We start from the raw sequence: 25018 nt of genomic DNA, 5'->3' as shown, positions 1-25018 counted from the left end.
ACTCAGACCCACTGCTGACCATGTTATCGTCTAGCAATTGTGTGTAACACCGATCACCTAACTGTGTCCATATCTGCAGTCTTCCAAAAGATGACACTATGAACCGTATGCTTAGCTAGGCCCACCAACTCTTTTGCCACACACTGAACTCCTCCATATTTGAAGAGATTACTTAAAAGAAGCTTTAGATGATTGTATCAACGGCCTCACAATCAGCTCTTTGACACCTGCCTGGCTCTCACAGCCTTGGTGCAAATGACTCCTCATAAACCTCTAAAATAAAGCAGCAGTTTTTATAGAAAAAATGTTTCAATAGAGTGGAGGCCATCATTTCTGTTTGCTCTGTTTTTTCTATCTAGAAGACATTTTCTTTTACACCCATCACTCACTCACTATGTTTCCTCAAACAATCAATACAATCTGAAAACAGCAAATCACCTCATCGGCCGGCATCATCCTGGTTTTACCACTTGGCTGAGCTGAGAGGTGCTGAGTAGACTGGATTAAGATCTCTGCAGATATACTCATTAAGAGGCGAGCCGCTTTGTATTGACTCAGCAGTAACGTGAGACTGAGCAATGTTTCTGCAGAACCAAGGGATGGAGAAATCAACAACCTCCATTGTAACTGAGAATACTTTGCTTTTTCTAAATGAAGCTACGATCCATTACAATCGAGTGACAGCTCACCCATTTACATGTTGCAGTTTCTGAGTTGCTTTAGCCGTATCTAAAGCTGCACATTACTGATCGCATGGAGTTTGTCTGCCACATTATTACAGCTAACCTATGATTTTTCTCTGGTTTGTCGCTGCTCGGTTTACCCATGTGTGGCTCTTGCTGGAGATCCGTCAAAGCTGAACAGTCTGCTGCTCTTTGGCAACACAAGCTATTGAAAATCACTTCACTCGCATGCACACACATACATATGTGCTGTCTTTTGGTTTCTCTTCTCTTTTCTTCTCGGTCATTCCATCAGCCTCTCCACCACCCCCCTCTATCTCACTCTCATACGCCAATCACCCGAACACACACAGGCAGGCAGAATGAATGAAACTGAATTGCTGGCGGAGCAGAGCAATGAGGCCACAAATAGAATCTAATTAATTTTGATTGCATGGCCTTGGCTCCTTTATTGGCTAAGATGGAGGACACTTCATTAGAGGAAATTAAACAAGGACATGTAAAAAAAAAAAAAAAAAAAAGGCATTGTGGAGCTTTCAATCAGGTAATGGTTCTTCCACTTTTAACATTTTTAAGGTACCGTTTGTAGCATAAACAAGGACAGTTCAGTTGTGGGCCATTTAACCAAAACAATAAGCTGAAAGACGCTAAATCCTTCTTTACAGCTGAGAGGGACGAAAGAGATGAGTGATAAGTCTCTGTGGGATTGTCACTCAAACATTTACAGCACACATAGTGATTTCATTAGGTGAGAGTATTAATGTTAGCAGCTTTAACGCCTGTGCCAGCGCTCACAACCTCACTTTCAGACCGCTTCTCACTGGCAGCTAGGTTATAAAAGTTGTCTGGCGGCACTTCCGTTCCCCTCGAGTCTGTTTTAAATTGCTCTGTATACTTAAAATTTTTGTTCTTCAAAGACATTTGACAAAGAAAACGTAAAAATAATAGAAAGGAATCGTTAACTGCTCTCTGCTGGTCTTTGACAGGATGGTAGCGGCACGGCCGTGGCTCCACTGCGGCCAGATCCCCTGGACTCTCGAAGCCCCTGTGCTAGTTAGAGGAGTTAACAACAACACTTTACTGTATTCAGAGCTGGATACCAGGCAGAGTCATCATAAAGTGCCACTCTGCACGGCTAACAGAAGCTACAGTTAGCAGCGGTTACTTTTGCAAAGCTATCAGGTGATTGGGATTCGTTTCTCAACAAAAGCTGTGCGATTTCTTTGCTCATGTTACAAAGTTGTGTTTTTGCACAACACCAGCGAAGTCAAACATTACAAAGTCTGATAAGTAATAAACTCACTGTAATAAATTCTCTCTACAGTTAATACTAAACTCTGTGATGCAGAGCGCCCTCTACAGGCCTGGAGCACTTCTGCTGTGTGGACTGGATTTGTTTTTCTTTTGCATGTGTTTTCTGACTTTGCATCGTTTCTGTATTTGCAGAGCGTTTGATGTTAATGCGTTTGTTTTGGCTTTTTGCAGCGTGTTTTTTCATCTGCAGCACATTTACGTCGTTGCATTTGTTTCAGACTTTTGCATGTGTTTTTGGATTTACATACTTTCATATAATGAACATTTTTGGGCCTTTTGCAGCGTGATTTCCCTTGTCGGCCACCATATATTTCAGACTCAATTGGGTCGTCCGTCACTGCTTGTTATCGTAAGTCCCACCCGTTCTTGATTTTGATTGGTCGGTGAGGGAGAAATGACACTGACAAGCATTGACGGTGTTCCAAAAGTTGAACTATTTTCAACTGAGCACTGTGAATGCAGCAACAAAAAACAGCTGATGCAGAGGATGTTTTGGCGCCTTGGACGCTAAGCACTGAAAACGCTGAACTGCACTGGTTTTGTATAGAAAAAAGCGCCATGTGTTTGCACAGGCCCTTAACATCCTTAGAATATAACAGTCACTCATCAGTAGTTTAAATCTCAAATAATCCAATATTCTTGCATCATTTCTGTTTTTATGTGAGCTTTTATCTTTCACACAAACAAAGACAGTCGCAGGTTAAATTTGACTTTCTCGATGAAATCAAGTCCCATACTGGAATGGAAATATGGCTGAAATGTTAAAAAGATGACACTGGGATAGAGCATTGGGATATAGTGGATAAGGGAGAGATAGTTACAAGGGTGTGTAATGTGAACTGTTCGGCGCTGTAAACAATACATGGGAGCTGTAGGATTTTCAAAGGAAACAAAGAAAGCAGTGTTTAACTTTTAAGATCTATTCTGGTTTCATTTCAAAGAGCAGGTGCTTTGGTTAGAATATTTATCTTTATATATTACAATTCTCAAAGGACACGTTTCGCTTCCTCAGAAAAGTCAGAAGGCTTTGGACTATATCGATTGAGAGGTTCGTTGAGTCACCAGTGGCTACAGCAGCTAGCCGCTAGCTAGCTTCTTTGCTCAGTACTAGCCTCCTGACTTTGACCTACAAGAAAACCTATTTTATACGCCTTTAGAGCAGCTCGTCTTCTGAAAACAACAAACTTAGAAGCTGACAAAAAGACTGAGTAAGGAAATCCAGAGACAGAAACACAGTCAGACAGGCAGAAGGCCTCCATCCATATTGCATACGCCCCAGTCTGCTGTCCTGTCAGCTCCTCTCATAACCATTAGCGGATGAAGTCATGGCCCTGTGCTAATTGTCAGTGACAGAGTGGTGAGGAGGGTAATGGGGGCAGAGAGGGGTTAGAGAGAGAAAGACAGAAGCAGACAGACAGGCATTAAGACAGACAGACCTCAGGGGAGAACACCTGTCTGCTGTGCGTATCTTCAGTCACACTTTCTCTCCTAATGAGCAACAACTCCATTTTCTTTCTTTTAATTAAAAGATGTGAGCTGAGTGCTTCAGTCACTGGACTGTTACTTATTAGAGAGACAATTTAATGAGCAAAATGTGCAAATTACTTTGAGAAATGTTCTTACTGCAGTGTTTTAGCTAAAGTACGTTTCTCTAGGGGCTTTGAGATTGCAGTGCAAGTACAATACAAAATAACATCTCAACATCAAGCATTTACCTGCTTGCACATTATTTTGCCCCTGCAAGTGGGTTATGATATTAAATATTTAACAGACTATACGAAGCATAGTTGTCAGGATCCACACCCTCTACACTCTGAGTGTGGAGTGGGAGTGGGTTGTTAAACCCTCCACCAGCGACTCTGCACCGATGCTGACTTGTGTTATGTTGTCTTTAGGTGAGAGACACACTAAATTAAAGTTCTGTGTTACTGCCCGACGAACAAGACTTCCTTAATTGAGATAAACATGAAATAATATACTGATGTCAATGTCTTAAAGTTAACATTATATTCAGGAAGTAACAATACAAGTGAAAGTGTTTTATATTTACAGGCATAGACGGATAAGCGCATGGGTAAAGTGGGCGTGTGCCCAGGGCCCCAGAGCTAATAGGGGCCCTTGGCCTTCAGAGTTATAGTTTTTTGGTACAATTTAAAAAATGTATTGGAATGAATGTGGTTTTGAAAATGTAGTATGTCAAACATACAGCGCATTTTCAAAATGGAGAAGCGGGCGCTCAGCGAATCAGCTAAACGAAAACAAAGGAAAGAAAAAGAAGCCAAAGATGCCGCTTTGGTGCAGCAAATTCCATCCATCTCAACATTTTTAACCAGAAAAGTGAGGCAAGATGATGGTACTCATAGCAGGGGTGCAAGTAAGACTGTAATCTGACGCTTCCTGTCACAAACTGCGAGGGAGAACGGTAATTTTCTCAAATGGCCAGGATAAAAAATGAACTTCGGACAAAAATGGCCGAGAGACGCCTTAACATTTTGTCACTCATGGCCATAGAGGCCGAACTGGTCTGAGAGTTGGACTTTGATGACTTTATCAAGGACTTTTCCTCGAAGAAGGCCAGGAAAATGCCGGTGGTTTGGGTGAGTAGTTTCACTGTGGTTTTGTGTGGTCGTAGCTGTGGCTCTTTACTGATGTTCATTCATGTTGCCTTTATTACTTTCACGATCTGTTTTAGGTGGTTATATTTTAATTAAGATGTGTTTTAGTCCATAATACTGCAAGGGCTGGCTATTTGAGCTTGCTGTCTCTCCCATAATATGTATATTGTCCTGTACATGGCAGGTGCCAAACAAAACAGACCTAAAATGACAGTAATTTTGTGTGGTTGTGTGTTGCCCAGTGTTGTTATGTGCGTAATGGGAAGACCGCCTTTGCGCGTGCACTGTTTGCATGTGTAGGCAGGGGCCCGTGGCGAGTTTGTGTCCAGGGTCCGTGGTCATGATAATCCATCTATGTTTACAGGGACAGTTGTAAAAAAAAAAATGCATATATATATTAAGCTTACAAATAAGAAATTCCACCAAGGCGACGCAGGATGAAGTTTTTTTTTCCTCATAATGTGGAGGGATTTTAATGCCTACCTCACTGGTATTTACGTTGCGTTTATTATTTGTGTTAAGTGAAACCATGGCTACACAAAGTTCCTGTCTCCGCTTGAGTGAGGGGAGTTCGTCTCAAAGCTTGAGCTCAGCTGTGAGCGTGACGTCAAACTGAGTTCACTCCGCGACAGAGAGAGAGTGGGGAGGGTCCGGTTTGAAAACTTTAAACTTTAAAAACCTTATTTTTATCATTTATATTACATTTTAATTGTTTTAATTTAAGATATTTTAAAGGTTATTAAATCATGCCATTAGTTACTAAACAATGCCATGTAATGAGGCTTTATTATGTGTGATAAACATAAAATCTTGTTTCTTTTTTCACAACAGCACTAAGTGTAACAAAACATAAAATTATGGATTTATATTGAAATGTATTTTTAATATTTCTATCATGCAATCTTCTATTCTAATATTAACTAGTACTGTATTTTGTTTTAATAAATACAATATAATAAGATGTTTACCTTTTCATTTCAATATCACGTTAGGTCTATGTAAAAAATATGATATTTATAATTTAACTGTGTTAAATTGTTGTTTAGTTTATATTAAATGTCCCATGAACATACTGTTTTCATTACTGTTGGCAGAGTTGATGTCAACACATTCCCTCTGTCTGTGCGTGTGACTGACTGATGAGGGCCATCACAGTCAGTCGGTGCCGATCAATAAGTAATGCTAAGTCAACAGTCACACCTTCAGCAGCCCCCCCGCTGGTCTGTTTTAGCACGGCCCATCCCAGCCAATATGAAATTTTAATCACCATCAGTATCAATATTTTAAAAGGTTTTCCAAACACTGTGGCTCCTGAGGACTCGTTAGCATTCGGAGCGTGGTTCTTCCCCGGTGACAATATTTGACCTTGGTGGTCGAAGGGGAAGGAAACACAATGAATAAGAGAATTATTAGCGGTTGCTTTTCAACATGCTTGCTATACAAGTTCCACTTTTACATGAAGAGTTTTGTTCTAAACTTCACGAAACAATGACTATGTGATGGCTTGTTTAGTATTGACAGCGATGCGTGTTCTTGTAATGAAGGTGGGTTAACAACTGTCGTCTGTGGCCGTCGGTCGTGGTGAAACAGATCTGTGAGTCAGTGATAAAGTTGATGAGACAGAGTGTTGTGTTTTTCTGTCATGTTCATTTGAATCTGAATCAATCCAGTGACAGAAAATAAATGGGAATTTTGATGTTCACAATGTCTTTGCTATAAGTAGCATGTAGTCAACACCAGGGTTAGAAGAGGACACACAAAAGACCAAAGTTAACCAGGTTAATGCTTTGTGGCTGCTGCTGGTGGTCCATTAGCTTTATATTTTCTAGACTCATGTGGTAAGTCCTTTCATCTTTAACTGAGCAACAGTATCACCAACAGAAAAGATGAGCCATAACGCTATGACCACTGTCAGGTAAAGTTAATAACATTGATTATGTGGTTTCAATGGCACCTGGCAGTTAGGTAGCATGTGAACATTTTGTCCTTGAATGAACCTCCTGCCATCACCGGTGTCCAGGGGTCATTGAATATGTCCCAGGATATACCAGGCCTAGCTCCATCATCTCCTGTAACCCCTCCAGCTGAACCTCCATTCATGTCTTCAGTCCTGGGTAACGGATATGGAGCCCAGCAGAGACCAGATTGTGCTGGCATTTTCCATCACCTTTGACCACTGCTGAACTTCCAACATCATGGAAGAACAAACAGATTAGCCAATGTCTTGTCCAGAACCAGAACCTGCGATGGTGCCGGCTCCACCACTTCTTGTAACCCCTAAAGCTAAACCTTCCATTATTGCTTGAGGGGCGAAGTTATGAATGAGCAGCCCAACCTTCTATGGTGCTAAACCCACCACCTCCAGTAACTCCTGCTGACAAACATCCTGCCTTCACTGTAGTTGAGAGGGGTTTAAAAGTAAGCAAGCCTGTACCTGGAGAGCCCTTGAACAAGCCAAGAACGAGACTCTGCTTTGATGCCGGCTGCATCACCTCCTGTAACCCCACAAGTTGAACCTACTAACATTGCCTCAGTCCCCGGGGGTGAGGTTATGAATGAGCAGCCAAGCGGAGAACCAGCTCTTCAGACCCCCATGAGGCAGTGCGGAATGACCCAAACATCAAGCAGGGTGTGATCCTTTAAAGGGAGTCCAAATCTAAGTTGCAATATTCTACCCTAACAAGCTTACTCTGGTACAAACTGTCGCATCAAGCTGGAGTTAAGAGATGTGGAAGCTCTCATATCAAATTATGTTGCCAGTAAAAACAACAGGAAAATTTTTGTTGGTGCTCTGAGGGTTTGCAACTCTGCCACTCGTCTCGCCCCCCTGTCTTAAAACATCCCTCCTCTGAGTCCATGTGTCCTCCTCTTCTCACCTTCCTGTCTCTTCCTCTCTAATCTAACATCCCGCACTGCGATAACACAACAAAACGAGGCTGGTTTGGGCGATAAATTCAGAGAGAAACAACACCCAAAGCCACACCCAAGCATGGCGTGGCCACAACACTTTCACCCAAAGGCTGGCGCTGAAGGCTTTTTATTGCTATCTCATTTTGGCTTTTCGGCGTGTTTGTGAATGTGTGTGTCACTCACGGTGTATGTGTGTGTGTGTGTGTGTGTGTGTGTGTGTGTGTGTGTGTGTGTCACCTCTTTCTTTCTCTTTCATTCCAGCCCGTGTGACCCCCATCTTGGTTTCAGTCAGCTTCATTTTGGCTCAGTTTTGGTTTACCTTGTGGGTGTGTACGGTAAATCCAGCTTTCCATTTGCTTCTTCATTTTAACTGCTTGTTGGCCTGCCTGTATATATGTTATATGAGGGTACACACACACAAACACACACTCTTCCACCCCCTCTGTGTCTCTCTCTCTCCTCTTTGCTCTGTAATAAGAGCAGCTGTGGTTGACATGAGGCCAGCTCTGATTCAATTGCAGTGCAGGACTCAGGGCTATTATCTTGTGTATGCTGGAGGAGGAGGGCGGCCCGGCTGCTGTACCACAGCTGCTGACACCAGCGACAGAATGCTGCATTCAGAGATTACAAAGAATGGGGAATTTCTACATCAGATTGAAAGCAGGATTTAGGAAACCGAACACTGAACAAAAGCTTCTTGCTTCATGTTTTTTTTCCGACCCCAGACAAAATTGTTTCTTTGTTTCGAAAGCTTGTCATCTTTTGTTGTTGCCATAAAAACACACAAGTCCTTTCAAAATAACAGTTTCTGGTTTTCCCTCTTTCCTGTTGAACATATTTTACATGTGAAGGTTACATCTAGTTTAATTTAAAAATGTTTGATGACCTTTTGACACGAAACACTAAAGAAAGACAAAAACAGAGAACTATGATTAACTATGATTGTTTGGCAATAAATTAAAAAATGTAAATAATGACCTGATATTTCAAACCCTAATTCAACAACCTGTATGCATCTGTCCAATCACACAATGTGTCACATGAACATTAACTAACCTTTGGTTATTATTGAAAGGAAACAAGGAACAGCCTTTTGACGGCAGTAAAGGCTTTAAGTCTACTTAGCCAAGTGTGTAACATATAAGTAGTGACAAATTAGCATTTTTAAGATGATTATTCCGATTATAAAATAAAGCCAGACACTGGATCTTATGTTTGGACTCTCTAAAGGATATTTGAGCTAGGCTAGCTAGCTTGTTAGCTTGAGCAGGACTATTTTATCTGTTGTACCTATTTACTCCATGAACATTTAGCTACTGCTCTGTATATAATGCACAGTAAACTTAATAACTAACTATAACTGGAGCATCAAAATCGATTTTTATACAGGAAACAGGTGAGGATAAAGTCAGTATATTAGCTTTAGTTAAGGCTAGCTAAGACTGTAGGCCTAGCCTAAACCAGCCGGAGTACAGTCGCTGTAATTTGGTTACTACCTCTTTATCATGCACACATTATATTATTATTGTTTGTATTTTTTAACTTACACATTTTTATAGCATGATCATTTGAATGTTGTACGGTCTTAATTGACCGTCAGACCCACTGAAAGTTCAACAGTCTGTGTAAATAAAAATAGATGCAGCCCACCATGTTTACATTTGTTTTCTACGGGTAAAAAAAACATATTCTAACTTTATCAAAGGCTGCAGATAAAATTCTAAATCGTCCCTTAAAGTAAAGGTTATATTTTAGCGGATCACCCCAAGCTAACTCACAAAGTAAGTCATATTTTAAGAGCTGGAAGTCATGCTAGGTAATGCTACTTTGGGACTGACAACTGGATTCAGTAAGGTGAGTAAGTAAATCGAATGTGGAAGTGATATCAGTGTGCTATAAACAAGTAAACAGCCCTTTTAGCTAGTACACAACAAACATGGCGACGGTTGTAGCCTGAATTGCCCAGAAGACATAAAAATATAAACCTGGCATGACAAAAACTATGGGCTAAAAATAACACACATTTTTACTCTTGGCTTTTAATTAGTGCATCACTCATACACACTTTCTTGTGTCACTTACAGGCCACTGTAGCTTAAGGCGACATGACATTGTTTGAGGGTGAACAGTACTTTTTTTTCTCCCCTGGTTTTTCTTGGTTGTGCCACCGGAATGCCTGGAGGATATAATTACGACCTACTGTACGAGCTGGGAATTTCCCACGTCTGACTTAGAGTTGTAGGCAGCATCTTTCTTAGAGAGCAGAGATGAAAATGGTTCGAAGGAAGTAATTAAGGCGGGAAAAAGAGAATACAGTATGATGGATTTATAGTGGAATCTGAAGGAAATTGTGGCGAGAGGTGGGAGGAGAAGGGAAAGAATAGATTGAAAAAATGAGATCTAACATTGATATAGAGGCAGGAAGAAAATGAAAGAGGAAGCAAAGGAAGGATGGGGGGGAAGAGTAATTAAAGGAAGGAGGAGGAGACAAGCCGAGGACCTCTACAGCTTAATTAGATGCAGAAGGAGGAGACACCTGCCACATGAACACCCCCTCCCCTTCTCCTTTCCTCCCATTTAAAACATGCAGATCTTTATGAAAAAGAACGACAGAAAAAAAAAAACACTAAAAAAGGAAGGACCCACCCCAAAACCTTGCCTCCATCCACCCCAGGCGGACGTACCACTATAAATAATGTAACATGGAGGGGTGGAGGGCACTGGGTGTGTGTGCAGAAAAAAAAAAAAAAGGGGTAGTCCCTCCTCCTCCTCCTTCTCATTCTCCGTCACCACCCCCATCTCTTTCCATTCTCCTCCCCTCCCCTGCTCACCCAACCCCCGAGCTGCCGGCCGCACTGCAGAAGGTCAGAGGGAGAAGCGGAGAGGCAGAGGGAGAAGACAGGGGTGGGGTGCTTGGATGTACACGAACATGCCGAGAGGAGAGTGCGTGGAAGAGCGATGACAGCCATGCTGAGCCCAAAGATCAGACAGACCAGGAGAGGTAGGACGCCGCGTGTTCTCATCTAAAGTACCTGCCGGCTGCATCCTATTCATCCATAACTCTGTCGTGACACCATGTCATATATAACAGGGAGCATGATGGGACATCATCAGGTCGGAGGATGTGTCAGTGATGCTGTGACTTTATCTGTAATTTATTTATTAAATATATTTTAAAAAGTGCTAATTGTAGTTTTACAAACAAAATATTCCTGCAGAAACACTTTTTCTTTTATCGCAGTCACATCTTTCTGAATGAAGCGGCGCGTCTGCCCACGCAGGAGAGCTCTCGTATACATTAGCATTCTACTACAGCTGGCCAACGCTGCCACTGAATGCTATTAAGAGAAACGATCAGCATCTCTAGTTTCATCACTGCAATGCTCAGCACTATCAGGCTGCTGTCAGCTGCTGTGTGTGCGCACACACGTAGATTTACAGTATATGTGTGTGTGTGTGTCTGCATGGATGGATGTATTAATAAGTCCATGTGTGCCAATGTGTGTGTCCTTCCTTCCTCCCTTCCTTGGCACTAATCTCCATGACTGCAATTATACAGCTGGATCTGATTAGGATGAAATGAATAGTTCCCAAGAATGGGAGACTGATGTGTAAATCCTTCGCTGGAGGGGCATGAAATTGGTAGCAAAGTGGATTAAATCTTTGTTTGCATGCATTAAAACGGCAGGACAGATTCAACTGGCTTGATGAGTATAAGGATGATTCAGTGTGTGCATTTTCCAAATTAGTACTTAATTGATTACATCACATTTAGGCCACCTCTAAATATTTTAATTAACATAACGATGTAGCACTTGTAGCATTAATGTAATGTAATGGGTGTTTACAAAAGGGCCAAATAAATATGATAAAAATGCCCATATTTAATGAGTTGGACATACAATAGCGATGCGAATTTCCGTTAAGACGGTGAAAATTAAAGGGATTAAAGCGACTCACGATTCTGCGTGAGAAACATTCTCTGCATACCCTCTCGAAATGAGTGCTCCGCTGCCAACAGCATCACATATGTTGCATGAAGTCCATGAATAAACGGGTATGTGACAGATGTAGTCGTGGAGTACAGACTGAGCCGAGGTTAAAGTGGGTCAAGAAAGGGACACAACGCTCACGCTGGAGCGTATGACATTTAAGGTGACTGAACCCTTCCTGAATTCTAAACCATAAGGTCAAAAAGGACGCTCAAAACATGAATCAATAATATAAATGTCATTTGCTTTTTTTATTGATCATTCATGGCTTCAGCATTAATCAATCTGGAAGGTCAGTTTTCAAGCTAACTAGCTTAGATATACTATGAAATCATTTGGAAGGTTAGCTTGTCATCTAGGCTACTGAACTTACCTAGCTTAAATCGCTAAGCTACATGATTTTTAGGAGAGAGTAGGAGGTAAGTAGGAGAGCTAAATTAGATAGCTTCTACTGCATCTTACAACTCTTGTGCCTCTGTATTCACCGAGCTCCACTTTAGGGAATAATTTGATATTAAATGAAAACCATAAATTTCTCGGCAAGAGTTACATGAGAAGATTGACGCTATCATGTCTGTATGCTAAACGTGAAGCTAGCTTACCATATACCCCTTTCCCACCAAAATTACCCACCTTGCTGTCTTGCCAGTGTTAGCATCGCGCCAGAAAGGGGGGGGAGGGAAATTAGCACGTTGACCCGGGTCGTGTTCCTGTCATTGCCGATAATTACCCGGGTCTACTGCAGAGTCATTTGACCCGGGTCTGAATGCCGATTGTAACCTTTCCCACTAAACAAAAAGGCGGGTGTTAGCAGATGTTAGTTTTTTTTTTGACCAGTGGGAAAGGGGCTTTAGTTTATAAAAACTGGAAACTCAGAAAGCTCTTAATGAAATACTGTATCTTGTTTGCCTATAGTGTAAAGAATAACTTTAAAAACAGTAAGTGACTGTTTTAATTGAATTCTTTTGACATAGCTAGGCTAGCTGTTTCGCCACGGTGAGTGGTAAATGGACTGCACTACACTTCATGTCACATTCACCCTTTTACACTCACATTCACACACTATGCAAGTGCCAATCTCCAATCAACTTTTTAACCATTCACGCTCATTCATACGCCAAAGGCTATGCATTTTGGAGCAATTTGGGGTTCAGTGTCTTCCCCAGGGACAATTCAACATGTATCAATTTTGTCATCTTAACAAGAAAGCAAATAAAGCAAAGATAATAAAAATAATTCCCCAAAATGTAGAGCACCATAACACTAGCAACCGAGCTGATTATCCTGACATGCCCCTCAGGTCTGATTAAATCAGTGCAATTATGCTTTCCTCTAGGGCAACTCTTAATTTGAAATTTTTGTGAAACCAAAGAAAGAAAGTACATTTGATAGTATTCTAGGTCTCTAGTGGACAAGTGTTCATTCAGCAAAAATATCTGCTCCACAAAATACAAATCAGACTGTTTAGAATCAGCAACTGTTCCAACAAATGACATGTTAAAGCTCTAAAAGGGTTATGGATACAGTTTTCTTTGGCGCCAGAAATGTAGTAGCAGCTTTAATTGCCCACATATCAGCTGCTTCATTCCCTCACTGTCTCTGATCTGCGTTACCATGGTTTTATGATCAAAGTCCCGCAACGGAGCAACACCCTGACATTCTGCCTATCCAAGGCTTATGAATACCCTCACGACTAGAAACTGTGAGCCAAAGCATCCTACAGAGATAAAAAAAAATCGCACACTGACACTCAGGTAATGAGCATGTGGAGATGATAGCATGCACAGAAATGCACAGATATGCACCCCCCGCTGCTGCAGATCAGTTCTGCCTCACTGCAGCTTTCACATATGGGCTGTGCATTATTGGCCACACCTCCAGCCTGTCAAGGAAGGCTGCGACACACACACACACACACATGCACATGTAATGGTTTACACATTAATCAACAGTGATAGGCTAACTGGAAGTTACGCTCTGATGCACCTGTAACTCTCTGCCATTTTCTACAAGCCATAAATCACTGCACAACAACCAGATTAATGAAATTGAATTCCTCCAACATGCCCGAGTGCATCCTTATGTGCATGCGTGTCTGTGTGTGTTTGAGTGTGATTTAACTATCAGTGTAATGCTGTCTTGCTCTTGTGGAGCACCTGCCTTGCCAAGCTAATGGATGGGCTACTCAGAGATGTGCATAAATACCCTACTTTCATTTCCTGCTGATGATAAATACAGCTCCAAACTGCATTAAGTTAAATCACAGGAGCCTAGAGTGTGTGTGTTGGCCCACATGTATGATAAGCTAGCATCAAGTGTCTTGTGCTACGACACTTGTGTTTGATTCGGGTCTGCAGACAACCATTTGTTCATATTGTAACATACCGTACATACTTAGAGCCCAAGTTTGTCTGTAAAGTGCTTGATAGTTGGCACTCAATGTTGGCATATCTCATTTGAATTGTTAATTCCGAGCAACATTGTCTTTTGGGCAAATTGGCCAAAGCTACAGCATAACAAGTGTTCTTCGAAGGACGTGGTCTACGTAGGATGAGACATTCGTAGCCTGTGTAGATCGCTAAGGCTGAACTGAAAGAGACGGTCCGGTCTATGGAGGATTTCCTGTTTGCGTCACCAGCTGTTCCCCTCCTTAACCGCCCTTAACCAGCTAGCGACAGGAGCTGCACACTATAGCTAGCCGGCTAACTAGCTATCATAACTAACGTTGCGTTAATTTGTTTCAGACCCCCTTTCATTATTTTTTTTACATTTGTAACGCAAGCTATTCGATTGAGTTGAAACTAATGACCTCCAAAGGTGTATTCCTCGGCCGTTTAGGATGCAGGCCCTAAATTGCGGCACAGCTAAGGATTCGTTGGACATTTTTAAGGGTTTATTCACCCAAATAAAGTTTTCCGCAGTAAGAATCTATCAATGCTGATAATTTGGGATATTTTTGCCAAAGGCTTTGAGAAAACATTCACTCTATAAGAGCTGAAATGAATTGTTCAAAGAAAGCAACATTTTAGTATAAGACAGCAATGTGTCAAGTGTCAATGTAAGAAGTGATGTGTTCTTAAGTCAAGGAATGGTTATAATTTGAGTTAACCTTTACCAGCAAATTCAACAGCAGGACTAAATACTGTATAAACTACTGGTCCTAATGGTTAAAAAAGTCTTGGTGTCGCAAAGTGGCTGCATGTCTTTGCTTAATGGTCTAGACCAGTGGTTCTCAACTGGTAGGTCGGGACCCAAGAGTGGGTCGTGGAGCTGTTCTCAGTGGGTCGTGGATGTGTGCTTGAAAAAATTGGGTCCACGGTTTGCGATGACATGCCTGCAGTAGTAGTGTTGTTTATTCACACTACATGTATCCACTAACTGGGTAATCCCAGCCACAGTTACATTCTTTAAACATGATGAGCCCGACAGTAGTTGCATTTATGTTGCACTTTGAGTTTATTCTGCTAATTGAATGATTTGTAGAGGGAATATTTTCCTCTTATGCACTGCTGGTCATTTTGTTTGACTATTATACTGTTTATCCTACTATACTGTTAATACTACTGTGTTTAACTGCAACATTTTTCATTAAATAAATTGGAGTGGTTGAGAAATTTGGGTCTTGATTAGTCATTAAGGAGGTGGTGGTGGGTCCTGAGGTTAGACCAGTTGAGAACCACTGCTTAAGCCGACAGTTGATGAACAAATGTTGTTTGCAAGCTAACATGCTAGCAAGCTGAGAACATGCTAGCGCCAGTCAGTCACAATAAGTCCCAGAGCTTCCATTTTCTGGACTGTGCCGTAGACTCGTCGACTAGTTCTGTTAGCAGGATTGTATAGAAAATGGCTCGCACATATAGCTAGCTAGCTAGTCATTTTGCCAGCTCTTAAGTGTCAAATTGACAATGCTGGGGTTTTTTTCAGCTTATTTAAGAGACTTTTTCTTTGTCTCATAACTGGCTAAAACTGTTGTTTTTTGTGATGCACTCAATATTCTGGAAGAGGAAAAATGTCTGAATGATGCAACACAGTCAGTTAGCTATGTTAGCTTCTTCCATTTTGGACCGTCGAGCTCTCTGTTCCCCTTAAGCGTCAACGCTAGTTGGTTTGCTTTTGGTTGACAGTCCTAGCATCTCTGTCTCTGTATATATAAGACTGCTTTGTCTATGTTTTATCAAATGCTCCACATACTGTGCTTAGCACAGCCCCCTCCGTACCAACACACACACGTGTGATATCATGTATTAGCTCATAACTGAATGAGTCGCCAGTCCATCTGGTATTCCTGGATATTCAGCTCAATACCCAGAAGTATTCATGCATGACCTTGAAATAACATGACACATGGACCAATCTACATAAATTATCGTTGGCGTCATGATAAACAAATGTGTGCACGCTGTACAGTAACTCTGCATACAGATCAGACTTGATGTTCAGCCCTATTATTTGACTCAGCCTTTCCCTAGCTACTAACTACACAGAATGAACGAGCCACAATTACGCTCTCTGTTTTGGTGAATTGCAGTGATTATGCACAGGCTGAGCTTTTACAGTAAAACAGGATCTTTTCAGCATTGTAGTTGATAGTTGTAGAAGTGACCACAGAGCCGCTCCACCCAAGCCAAGGAAGGTCTGAATCACTCTGAGCAGAAGGTCCAAATTGGCTCCGTGGGTAGTCGAGCTTGGCACACACACACCCGCTCACACATTCAAAAATCAGTTGTTGTGACTCAGGCGTGAATCATAGGCCAGTGTATGTTCCGTTCAGTCTGTGATCCAGACAGCTGATGTGCTGAACAGTGGTGCCTCTTATATGAGAACACTGGCAGGGTGAGGAGGGATGGAAAAACATGAGGGACAAGATGTGGTGAGGAAAAAAACAGAGGGGTCAGGGAGGACATGGAAGGTGAGGGCGACCTTCTGACGGCGATATGATGGAAAGAAATAACCAGTCATGGTTTGAGGGATCGATTCACGCTGCAGCTGATGTGAGACACTTTTGGTCCAGGATGCTGCTGGAGTTATGATTCCATTGGAAAACCCAAGAATCATATGTTGACAGTTCATAACTCAGACTTTATTAAGAGGCAAGAAATCTGCAAAGACAAACCTTAAAATACAGTGCAGTAAGATTATAGTGTGATTATTTGTCAGTACAGGTTGGTTGGAGGCAAGAGAGCTGCAGAGGAAGCATGCAAAGCAGTTTTTCTTTAAACATACTGTACTGATGCTAACAGGCAGAAACACAGTGTGTAGAAAAAATATTATTCTCAAACCACTGGAAATAATTATATTTTAAATGATCAGGAATAGAAATGTGCAACTAATCCAAGACCTCATTTATGAGACAAAAACTGCTTAAATGAGGAGCCTGTGGTGAGAATAAGGATCCACTTTTGTGTGTGTCTAATGTGCACATGTGCTCGCAGTAATAACAGAGCTTTGATTCAACAGGACTGGCGGTGCTTAACAAATGGAGGGTGAGAAGAATTAGAGCGAGTCAAAGGGAGGAAAAAAAATGAAGGGAAGAGGGGCAGGGGGTTGGAAAGACAGAGCTGGAAGAGAAAGGAATTAACTCAAGATGCAGAAATGAGAAAAGCCGAGGTAGAGGAGAGAGGGGTCTATAGAGAGAGGGGAACAAAATAATAGGCTATTAAAACATCACCATTATGGATACAGATGGGAAAAGATAGCATATTGTTCCATTAGCTGAGTTTAGCTCACAATGCAGTGTGCTGCTGCTTGACAGATCTTCAGCATATCAGCCAATTTCCACTATGTTGCTTGGGTTTTATGACCAGGAGTCAAACCTGCGATCAGTGCGTCGAGGACTGCAGCTTCTCTGTACATGAGGCGCCTCCTCTACCAACCGAGCTAAACTTTTAACCGCCATTCTTGCTGTTCCCCTCAGCACTGTTAAGCATTTTAGCGTCTTTAAGCACCTCATTGTTTTGGTTTTAAACGCCACAGCTTATGTTTTGATTCAGTCTCCAAGCACAGTGAGATGTTTCCGCAAAGAAGCTCTAATAAACCCACTGAAGGCTCCATGCCCAGCCCACGATAGCTGATAGATGAAGGTAGCAACTAGCTGGTGGGCAAACTGGAGCATTTCGCTGCTAAAAGGCTTTTTTATTTCATGTATGAGTAGGTGGAGAAGATTTTCATTTAAATAAATGTCTGTTAAGTCACTATCTATCGCCGAATGAGGTAACTGGCCCACTGATCAAAGCCTTTGCATTTACAGTATTACAGACTGGGTATCCCAAGCGGCGCCCAGTTAGTGACGCGTTTTCCATCCCCCAGCAGTGGTTGGTCTGCCAGAGAGGGTAGGCGGAGCTAAGCGGCTGCTTTTCCGGTCTCTGCAAGTGTGGCGAGTAAACGGTAATCTACTATTGCTGAACAAACAAAGAAAAGATCAATGACTACAGATACAACTTCAACAATAAGTGAAAATCCAAAGAAAAAGAAACAAACTCGACGCTCAGATGAAGGCAAACAGTGTAAAAAGTCTAAAAAGGAAAGCGACCGTCGGCGAGGAACAGCAAGAGTTACAACCGGAGCCAACTGTCCCACATGCAGCACTGTCTGGATATCTGGGAAGTGTGCTCTGGCAATTACCGTTTATGGCCATAGGTGCCACCAAAGAGAACGAAACTGAGATCTTCGAGATTACAACTTTAACTGGCTTCTGTCTCTTAAAGCTGCAGCTGTCATTGTTGGTTTATTTAATTAGCTTTAAAATGTTGTGTGAGCGCAGGTCACAAACACCACATCTCAACATTACCAGGCGGAAACCGGAAACCATCTCTAGATCAAGTCAGTCATTCCTCCCGTCGTCAAATCCGGAACATCAACAGGCTTTACAGAGTTCCAGGAAAGGCTGTGACGTGAGCCGTGCATGTCCTGAGCTATAGGCGTGCTGCACAGAGAGATATGAGACAATAAAAAAGAATCAACATTGATTTTCTCCCCCCTCCCCCCCTGCATCCACCCCCTTCTCCCCTCTGCACCGTATGAGCATTGATCATTTCTGTGTATGTGTGGCACATAAAACCCACCAGCAGGGAGGATGTCTGCACAATTGATTCCTATAAATTATACATGATCATCAAATTGCCTTTCCTTGTTGGCCTGACCAGAATAAATCCCTCATTTTTGCTTTGCGGCCTTTTCTCATCATTATAAAACCTTGACGTCTGCAGCCAGTTGTGTTAGCGTGTAACATAATTTTTCTGCGCTGATGACACATGCTGTATCGTTTTTACGGGCACACATCATTTCCTGATTGATCATAATCGAAATTCAACGCTTCACTTGGCAGTAGTATTCTGTGTCACGCTCAAGTGTCAGCTGCTGTGATCTTATTATCAAATATCGTCTAACCGACACACAGATCGTCGTTTCTTCCACAGCTGATGTCACACAAGGACAACATGAGTAACACAGTGAGATGTCGGCTGTAAAGCTTTCTTCCCTTCCCCTTTAAACGTGTCCTTGACTGAGCTCAGGTTACGCACGTTTGCTGAGAATGATCCAGTCAGCCAGTCAGACAGTCCCATGTGGTCCTATTATCTCAGCTCAAAAGCCGCTGCCTTTCTATTGGGCTGTGGCAACGCACAATATGTCTCTCCCAAGGACCTCTGAAATGGAAGCGGGGATCCCTGTCACCTGAGGCTAAATGTGTGTGTGTCTGCCGTGTGAGTGTGTATTCCCCCATCGCTGTCTCTATTTTATCTGCTTTCTGTTATTATTTGTGCCTGCTGCCTCTCCGCGCTCCCTCTCCCCCTTCATCTCCAGGCGCCGCAGCCTGGGGCAGAAGGTTGTGTGTGTGTGTGTGTGTTCATGACTGAAGAGGCTGGCAGAGCATGTGTGCGCATGCAGCATGCAGAATGAGGGATAACACAGGCTTCTATTAGGGGGGAAATGAAAAGGCGAAGAGAAATAAATCAAGCAGGACCACCAAATCAATCCCCTTTAACCCGAGCTGCTCCTCAGTGTCTCCTCGCTTGTAGCATTAAAAAATGATTGACATGTACGTGTGTGTGTTTGCAGCCAGGTCCAAGAGCATGGTGATGGGCGAGGTGTCGCGGGGCTCATGCCGGCCGGCCTCCCCCAGCCTGCAGGAGGGGGCTCTGAAGGCCGGCTGGCTGAAGAAGCAGCGCAGCATCATGAAGAACTGGCAGCTCCGCTGGTTTGTGCTGCGCTCGGACCAGCTGTTCTTCTACAAAGACGAGGAGGAAACCAAACCACAGGTAAACACTTCAGCCATGTTTCTAATACACTGACAGGAAGGTGAGAGTCCCTGTTGGTATGCGTGTGTGATTACATTTACACAATTAAATGAAAGTGTTTTATCAGCTGTGTCCCAGTGGCGCAGCTTCACACCCCTGGAGGACTCATTTTTACAGGCTAATGAGTCAGAGAGCAGGAGGCACTGATCCGATACCAGTGTTTAATTAGCAAACTGTGTGCTTCACTGTGTGGAAGAGACTTTTTGAGTCAGTATCCGACCGATATCCAAACGGTTCTGGTTCATCCCTATCAGATAAGACTACAAATGCATGTTCTACCAAACAAATCTTTTTGGTCCAGTGATAAGAAGTCTCGACCTTTTGACCTCATCAGAAAAAAACCTTATGTGGTACAAAGTCTGATTAAAATGCCTCAACAGATGTGACTCGAGTCAGCTTCAGTGTGGACAGAAAACTACAAGGCTGAAGTTGGAGGAGATTTGGGGGTGTGATGTAAGAAATACGAGAGCTCACCAGACCTCAGCCGCCCCAGTGCTCATTTCTGGCCTAATCCCAAATCTCCACCCAAAGGCCCGAGCACTGAACCCTCACTGACTTGAATGACGTCAGGCGTCAAAATAGGATTGGGGCTGTCCTCCAGTGTATATTACAGTGTTTATATATTTTAGCCCTCAGCACAGACACACTAAGTGCCTCAAAGTCTGATTCAGTGAGTGTCTAGATTGGGATTGGGCCTCTAGTGTCTCATATAACAGACCTTAATCTCTTAGGGCTGCCATTTCATTTGAGTTCATTTTATTTTGACGAATATGTTATTCAGTGGAATTTCTAAGGAAGCAGGCATACAACTTTATGAAACAGCTACAGGACCAAAGATGTGACAAAGCTCTCCCCACTGCCGAATAGACACTTGCAGTGGTTTTGTCCATCATCCAGAACAGCGCCTGTGTGTTTTCTCTTAGAGCTGCTGTGGTATGCCAGCCAAACTTTGCACAGGGTACAAACCACCTTTTTGTTTTTGTGATCCTTTGAAGTACGCCCATACTTTTGAAGCCTCTGGCCTTTGGATACTTTCACTGTGAACACAGTCGGACTCATGACGCAGAAGAAAAACAATGAAAAACCTTGCGTCAGTTTAAAACATTAATGACACATTTTCAGTGTCAATGTCTTCGATTATGTCGACCGCTTGTAGCAATCTTAAGGCGTTGGCAGTCAAGTTGTGTTGTTGTGCATGTCAGCTTGTCAGACAAATGCAATAAAATAGACAACATCTTTGGTTTTTGAGAATCATTTGGTTTCTTTCACCATGTGTGATTTCCACCAATGGTCTCAAAATACGTGTCTGTTAATTGGCCTTACATTTAATGTTAAGTGTGTCTGACTTAACATTAAAGGTGCGGCTGTGGCTCAGTGTTAGAGTTGCTCGTCTCTCAATCGGGAGGTTGGGGGTTCGATCCCTGACTGCTACAGTCACATGTCGAAGTGTCCTTGGGTAAGACAATGAACAGTGGCACAGTCGTCGGGTCTGATTAGAGATTGGCACTTTGGCTGTTGCCATCAGTGTGTGAAAGAGAGTGTGAATTGGTGAATGTAACAGCAGCTTTGAGTGGCCACTAGACTAGAAAAGCGCTATGTAAGCCCAGTCCATTTACTTTACTAAAATTCTATCTCAATATAAGGATGAATATAAAGATAAACCGCCTTTACCCCAACAATAAACTCAGTGTCACTTTTGCTTGTATTAGATACTTTTCACAGCACACTGTTTGACTTGTATTAGCACTTAATGCAGCTAAACTGAATCCAGCCATCATTATTTTTTTTATGTTTTACACCTGCGTCTTACTGTGTCATGTAACATTCCACTCGTTAAACTAGCGACTTCTGCTAATGCTTCATATTGACAACAGATGAAAACACACAGTAGCAAGGATGACTCACTGCACTCACAGCAGCCTGTGTCGCCTGGTCTCCTGCTCCATTATAAAAATATTTAAACCTCTAATCGATCCCGTTGCTCCTGTGATGAGGGGATGTGTTTTGTGGCCAGGTGCTGACTCACATTTCCCCTTTTTGAAGAGCTCGCAGGAAGTACGAGCTGTCCTGGAACGACCTCAAACACACACACACTCATATAAATGATGTTGGGATGGCCCGTCATCGTAGCTGACAGGCTTACATAGTGGTAACATGAGGCGATGATGTAATCCAACAACAAAAGACAGCAGGGGCAGGTCTGTGACACACACACACACACACACACGACCTTTAGAGCAAAATAATAATCTCTTTACATTCCTGGCTGAAATCGCAACACTTTTATTGATCCGTCACTCTGCATGACGGCTGTTCATTGAATAAAACCAAGCAGCCGTCTGCCATCGCTATCTGTCAGTGCCTGTCAGCACACACACACACACACACACACACACACACAGAATGACGTCCTCTCCTCCTCGCCGTCTCCATTATGTGAGGAACAAATGACTGAAGGATTGACAGACTCTCTTTAATCAGAGCTTGCCAATACCCATCCAGCCTGTATTGATTTGCAACTCCCCGCTGATTCAAATCACACACATGGTTGAAGCGCACACACACACTTATGCATACACACACACACATCCTCCCCCTCAGAGGGCCGGATGTGTGAGAAAGTGTCACTCTGGACTTTTTTTTTTTCTCCCTCCAATCTTTGAATCGATCGGAAATTCGTGGCTGGCTGGGAGAGGTGGGGGTTTACAGGGAGGGAGGGGGTATGTAGGCAAATCATTGAAGCGCTACAAGACCCACCCCCCTTCCATCAAGATGAAAAGATGTGATAATTGGTCAAAGGGAGGGCAATACAGGAGAAGGATCTATACAGGTTCCCTTTTTCCTTTCATCATGTTGGGCTAAATCCAGTGTGAAACAAATGGACTCCAGTTACCGGACAATAGATTTCTGTCGCTCCAAGACAAACACAGAGGTGATGGGGCGGGGGGAGGGGGCGGTGGTGGCAGGTGGAGGAGGGGATCATTAGTGCTCTGAATACAAAATGACTCTCTCTAGCTTCACTTGACGGCACACAAACCAAGATAAAGTTGTAAGGTCTTCAGACATGAGAGGCTTTTTTGGGCCGCCATCTTTAATGCTGAATGTGAGGTTTTAATAACCTGTCAATCAAACAATATACTGTATATTAAAACACAGAGAGGTCTGTAGTGTGGTGGGATTGCTGGGCATTCATACACGCTGCCCCACAGCTGCATGTAAGTGCCTGTGATGTTCCATGCTTTGTGAGCCTAATAATTAATTCCAGTACCGCGCACCTTTATTCGTTAGTATTACTTCCCCTCATTCCTCAGAGAAACGGCGGCAGCAAAGACAAAAGTCCCGTGACAGAATACTCAAGCCACGGAGGCTTACATTAGTAGAACATAGAAAAGGCACGTTTAGTATTGCAAAGGACTTGTCCGGGAAAAACAGGAAGCCGAATTTCCCCTAGATCGCTGTGGCATTGTAAACCATCCAGGTCATTAGTTCCAGGTGCCTTGCACGGACAGGACAGGAGCCTGTGCGGCTTCAGAGCTGTTGCCATAGCAATGACAACGCCGCCGCCGTTAACATTGGCAGCAGTTGCTGTGAAACTCTCACCAAACCTGCTCGACTCGGTCTCTGCAGTGTCAGTCTTTTCTCTGGGCCCAGCTGGTGTCGTTTTTTAACAGAAGAAACGGCGTGTACGTTCATTAACTGTATTTTAAGGAGGTATTAACGCAGTGAGCTAAATAAGTGTTGACAGCTAACCTCTCCTTCTTTGCCTGTCATGTGTGCGTGTGTGAGAGTGTCCCTACAGGCTACCATACCACAGCTTTATGAAAATAATCACAGTCACACAGTTAGTTTACTATTTTTAGTTAGGGTTATTCATTATAAGGGTTATTTGTATTCAGGCTAACCCTAACCCTCTAGAGCAAGGTATTACAATATTCAGTTATATTTAACTACTTATGACTATAAAAGACAATAAAAACAATGAGCTTAAAGGGGATAAAATACAGATAAAAACTGTAGACTTGGAGATAACTCTCATGAGCGATCTTTAACATTAGGAATAGTCATTTAATCCTTTGTTAATATCAGGGATACAGTAGTGAAGTAAATTCACTTCATGTTGTGAGCATCTGTACTTTACTTGAGTATTATTTTATGGGGAAACGTATAAAACAACATAAATCGCACTTTTGACTCCACTGAATTTTCTTTTCCTTTCTTAAATATGAAACACAATAAACTGTGTTCGTGTAGTTCTGCGTGTGGTATGTCTAAGTGGTATTGTCGTACCTGCGCCTCGCGCGTCTCCATGGTTGAACGTTAAGCAAACATCACTCAGGCGGTTCATTTAGAGGTGGAGATGAAGGCTACGGTAGAGAAGGATGGCGATTCTCCACCTGAGCACCCATGGTCTAACTGAAGAAAGATTCGTATTGTTTTAAATGTTCGCTCTGTTTTCCCTGATCATCAGGTTGTTCCTATTATTCTGGAGCTGCAAACCTGGAAATCTGCAGCATGTGTGAAATGTAAATGTCACATAGCAGAATGTACACCCACGTTTTCTTGACTACACTCATGCATTGTGAAAATACAATGTTTTGAGATTCTTTTAAAAAGTAATTAAGTAATAAAAGTAAGTGGAGTACTTAACTGAAGTAATAATTTTACTGAGCAACTTCGCTTGTATTGGAGTAATAGTTGACCAGAAGTATCTATACTTTGACTCAAGTAATGAAGTCGTGTACTTGTCCACCTCTGGTTAATATATATTAATTTGTGGTTAGTGCAGCATTCAATTAGTCTTAAATCATATCTATCTGGTGTCAAATATTGAAACCCAAGCCATGTTCAACCTCACATTGTATTTATAAAATTAGCTTTATGAGTAGATACACAAAGCAAAGTGAATCCACAGAATAACATTTTAAACTTGGTCCCAAATTTATGTGATTTTAATTATGTTTGGTGGATATAGTGTTAGCATTTCAGTTAGCCTTCTCACAAGATGGTGCTCCTGAGCATTAAGTCTGGTTTTGTCAGTGATTTGCTGCTTTCTCTTTGACTGTGATGCAGAATCTGCAGATGTTTAAATGTGAGCGGACAGCTGGTGGAAGGCTTGGTCAGAGCTTCATGGCTGGGTTTAAACAAGAGGAGTCTGAGGTGTTAATGTGCCTCAATTTAACGCCTTTGCATATAGTGTAGCAGCAATAAAT

At 42.4% G+C, this 25018-nt stretch overlaps 1 protein-coding gene across 1 annotated transcript in view; it reads left to right on the top strand.

Moving 5' to 3' along the window:
• The first annotated feature begins 10480 nt into the window (after positions 1–10480).
• The window catches only part of arhgap22b (Rho GTPase activating protein 22b), a 35573-nt gene continuing 21035 nt past the window's right edge, over positions 10481–25018 (top strand). Inside the window, exons 1-2 of the mRNA XM_069664351.1 lie at positions 10481–10523; positions 19570–19769. Of these exons, the coding sequence (XP_069520452.1) occupies positions 10481–10523; positions 19570–19769 (243 nt within the window). The remainder of the gene's footprint in view (positions 10524–19569; positions 19770–25018) is intronic.

This window comes from Semicossyphus pulcher, unplaced genomic scaffold, assembly GCF_022749685.1.
Source record: "Semicossyphus pulcher isolate SPU_LCO1_2020_fin unplaced genomic scaffold, fSemPul1.0.p SCAF_16, whole genome shotgun sequence".
In the NCBI taxonomy this organism is placed as follows: domain Eukaryota; kingdom Metazoa; phylum Chordata; class Actinopteri; order Labriformes; family Labridae; genus Semicossyphus; species Semicossyphus pulcher.
This window is presented reverse-complemented; position numbering and strand designations above follow the sequence as displayed.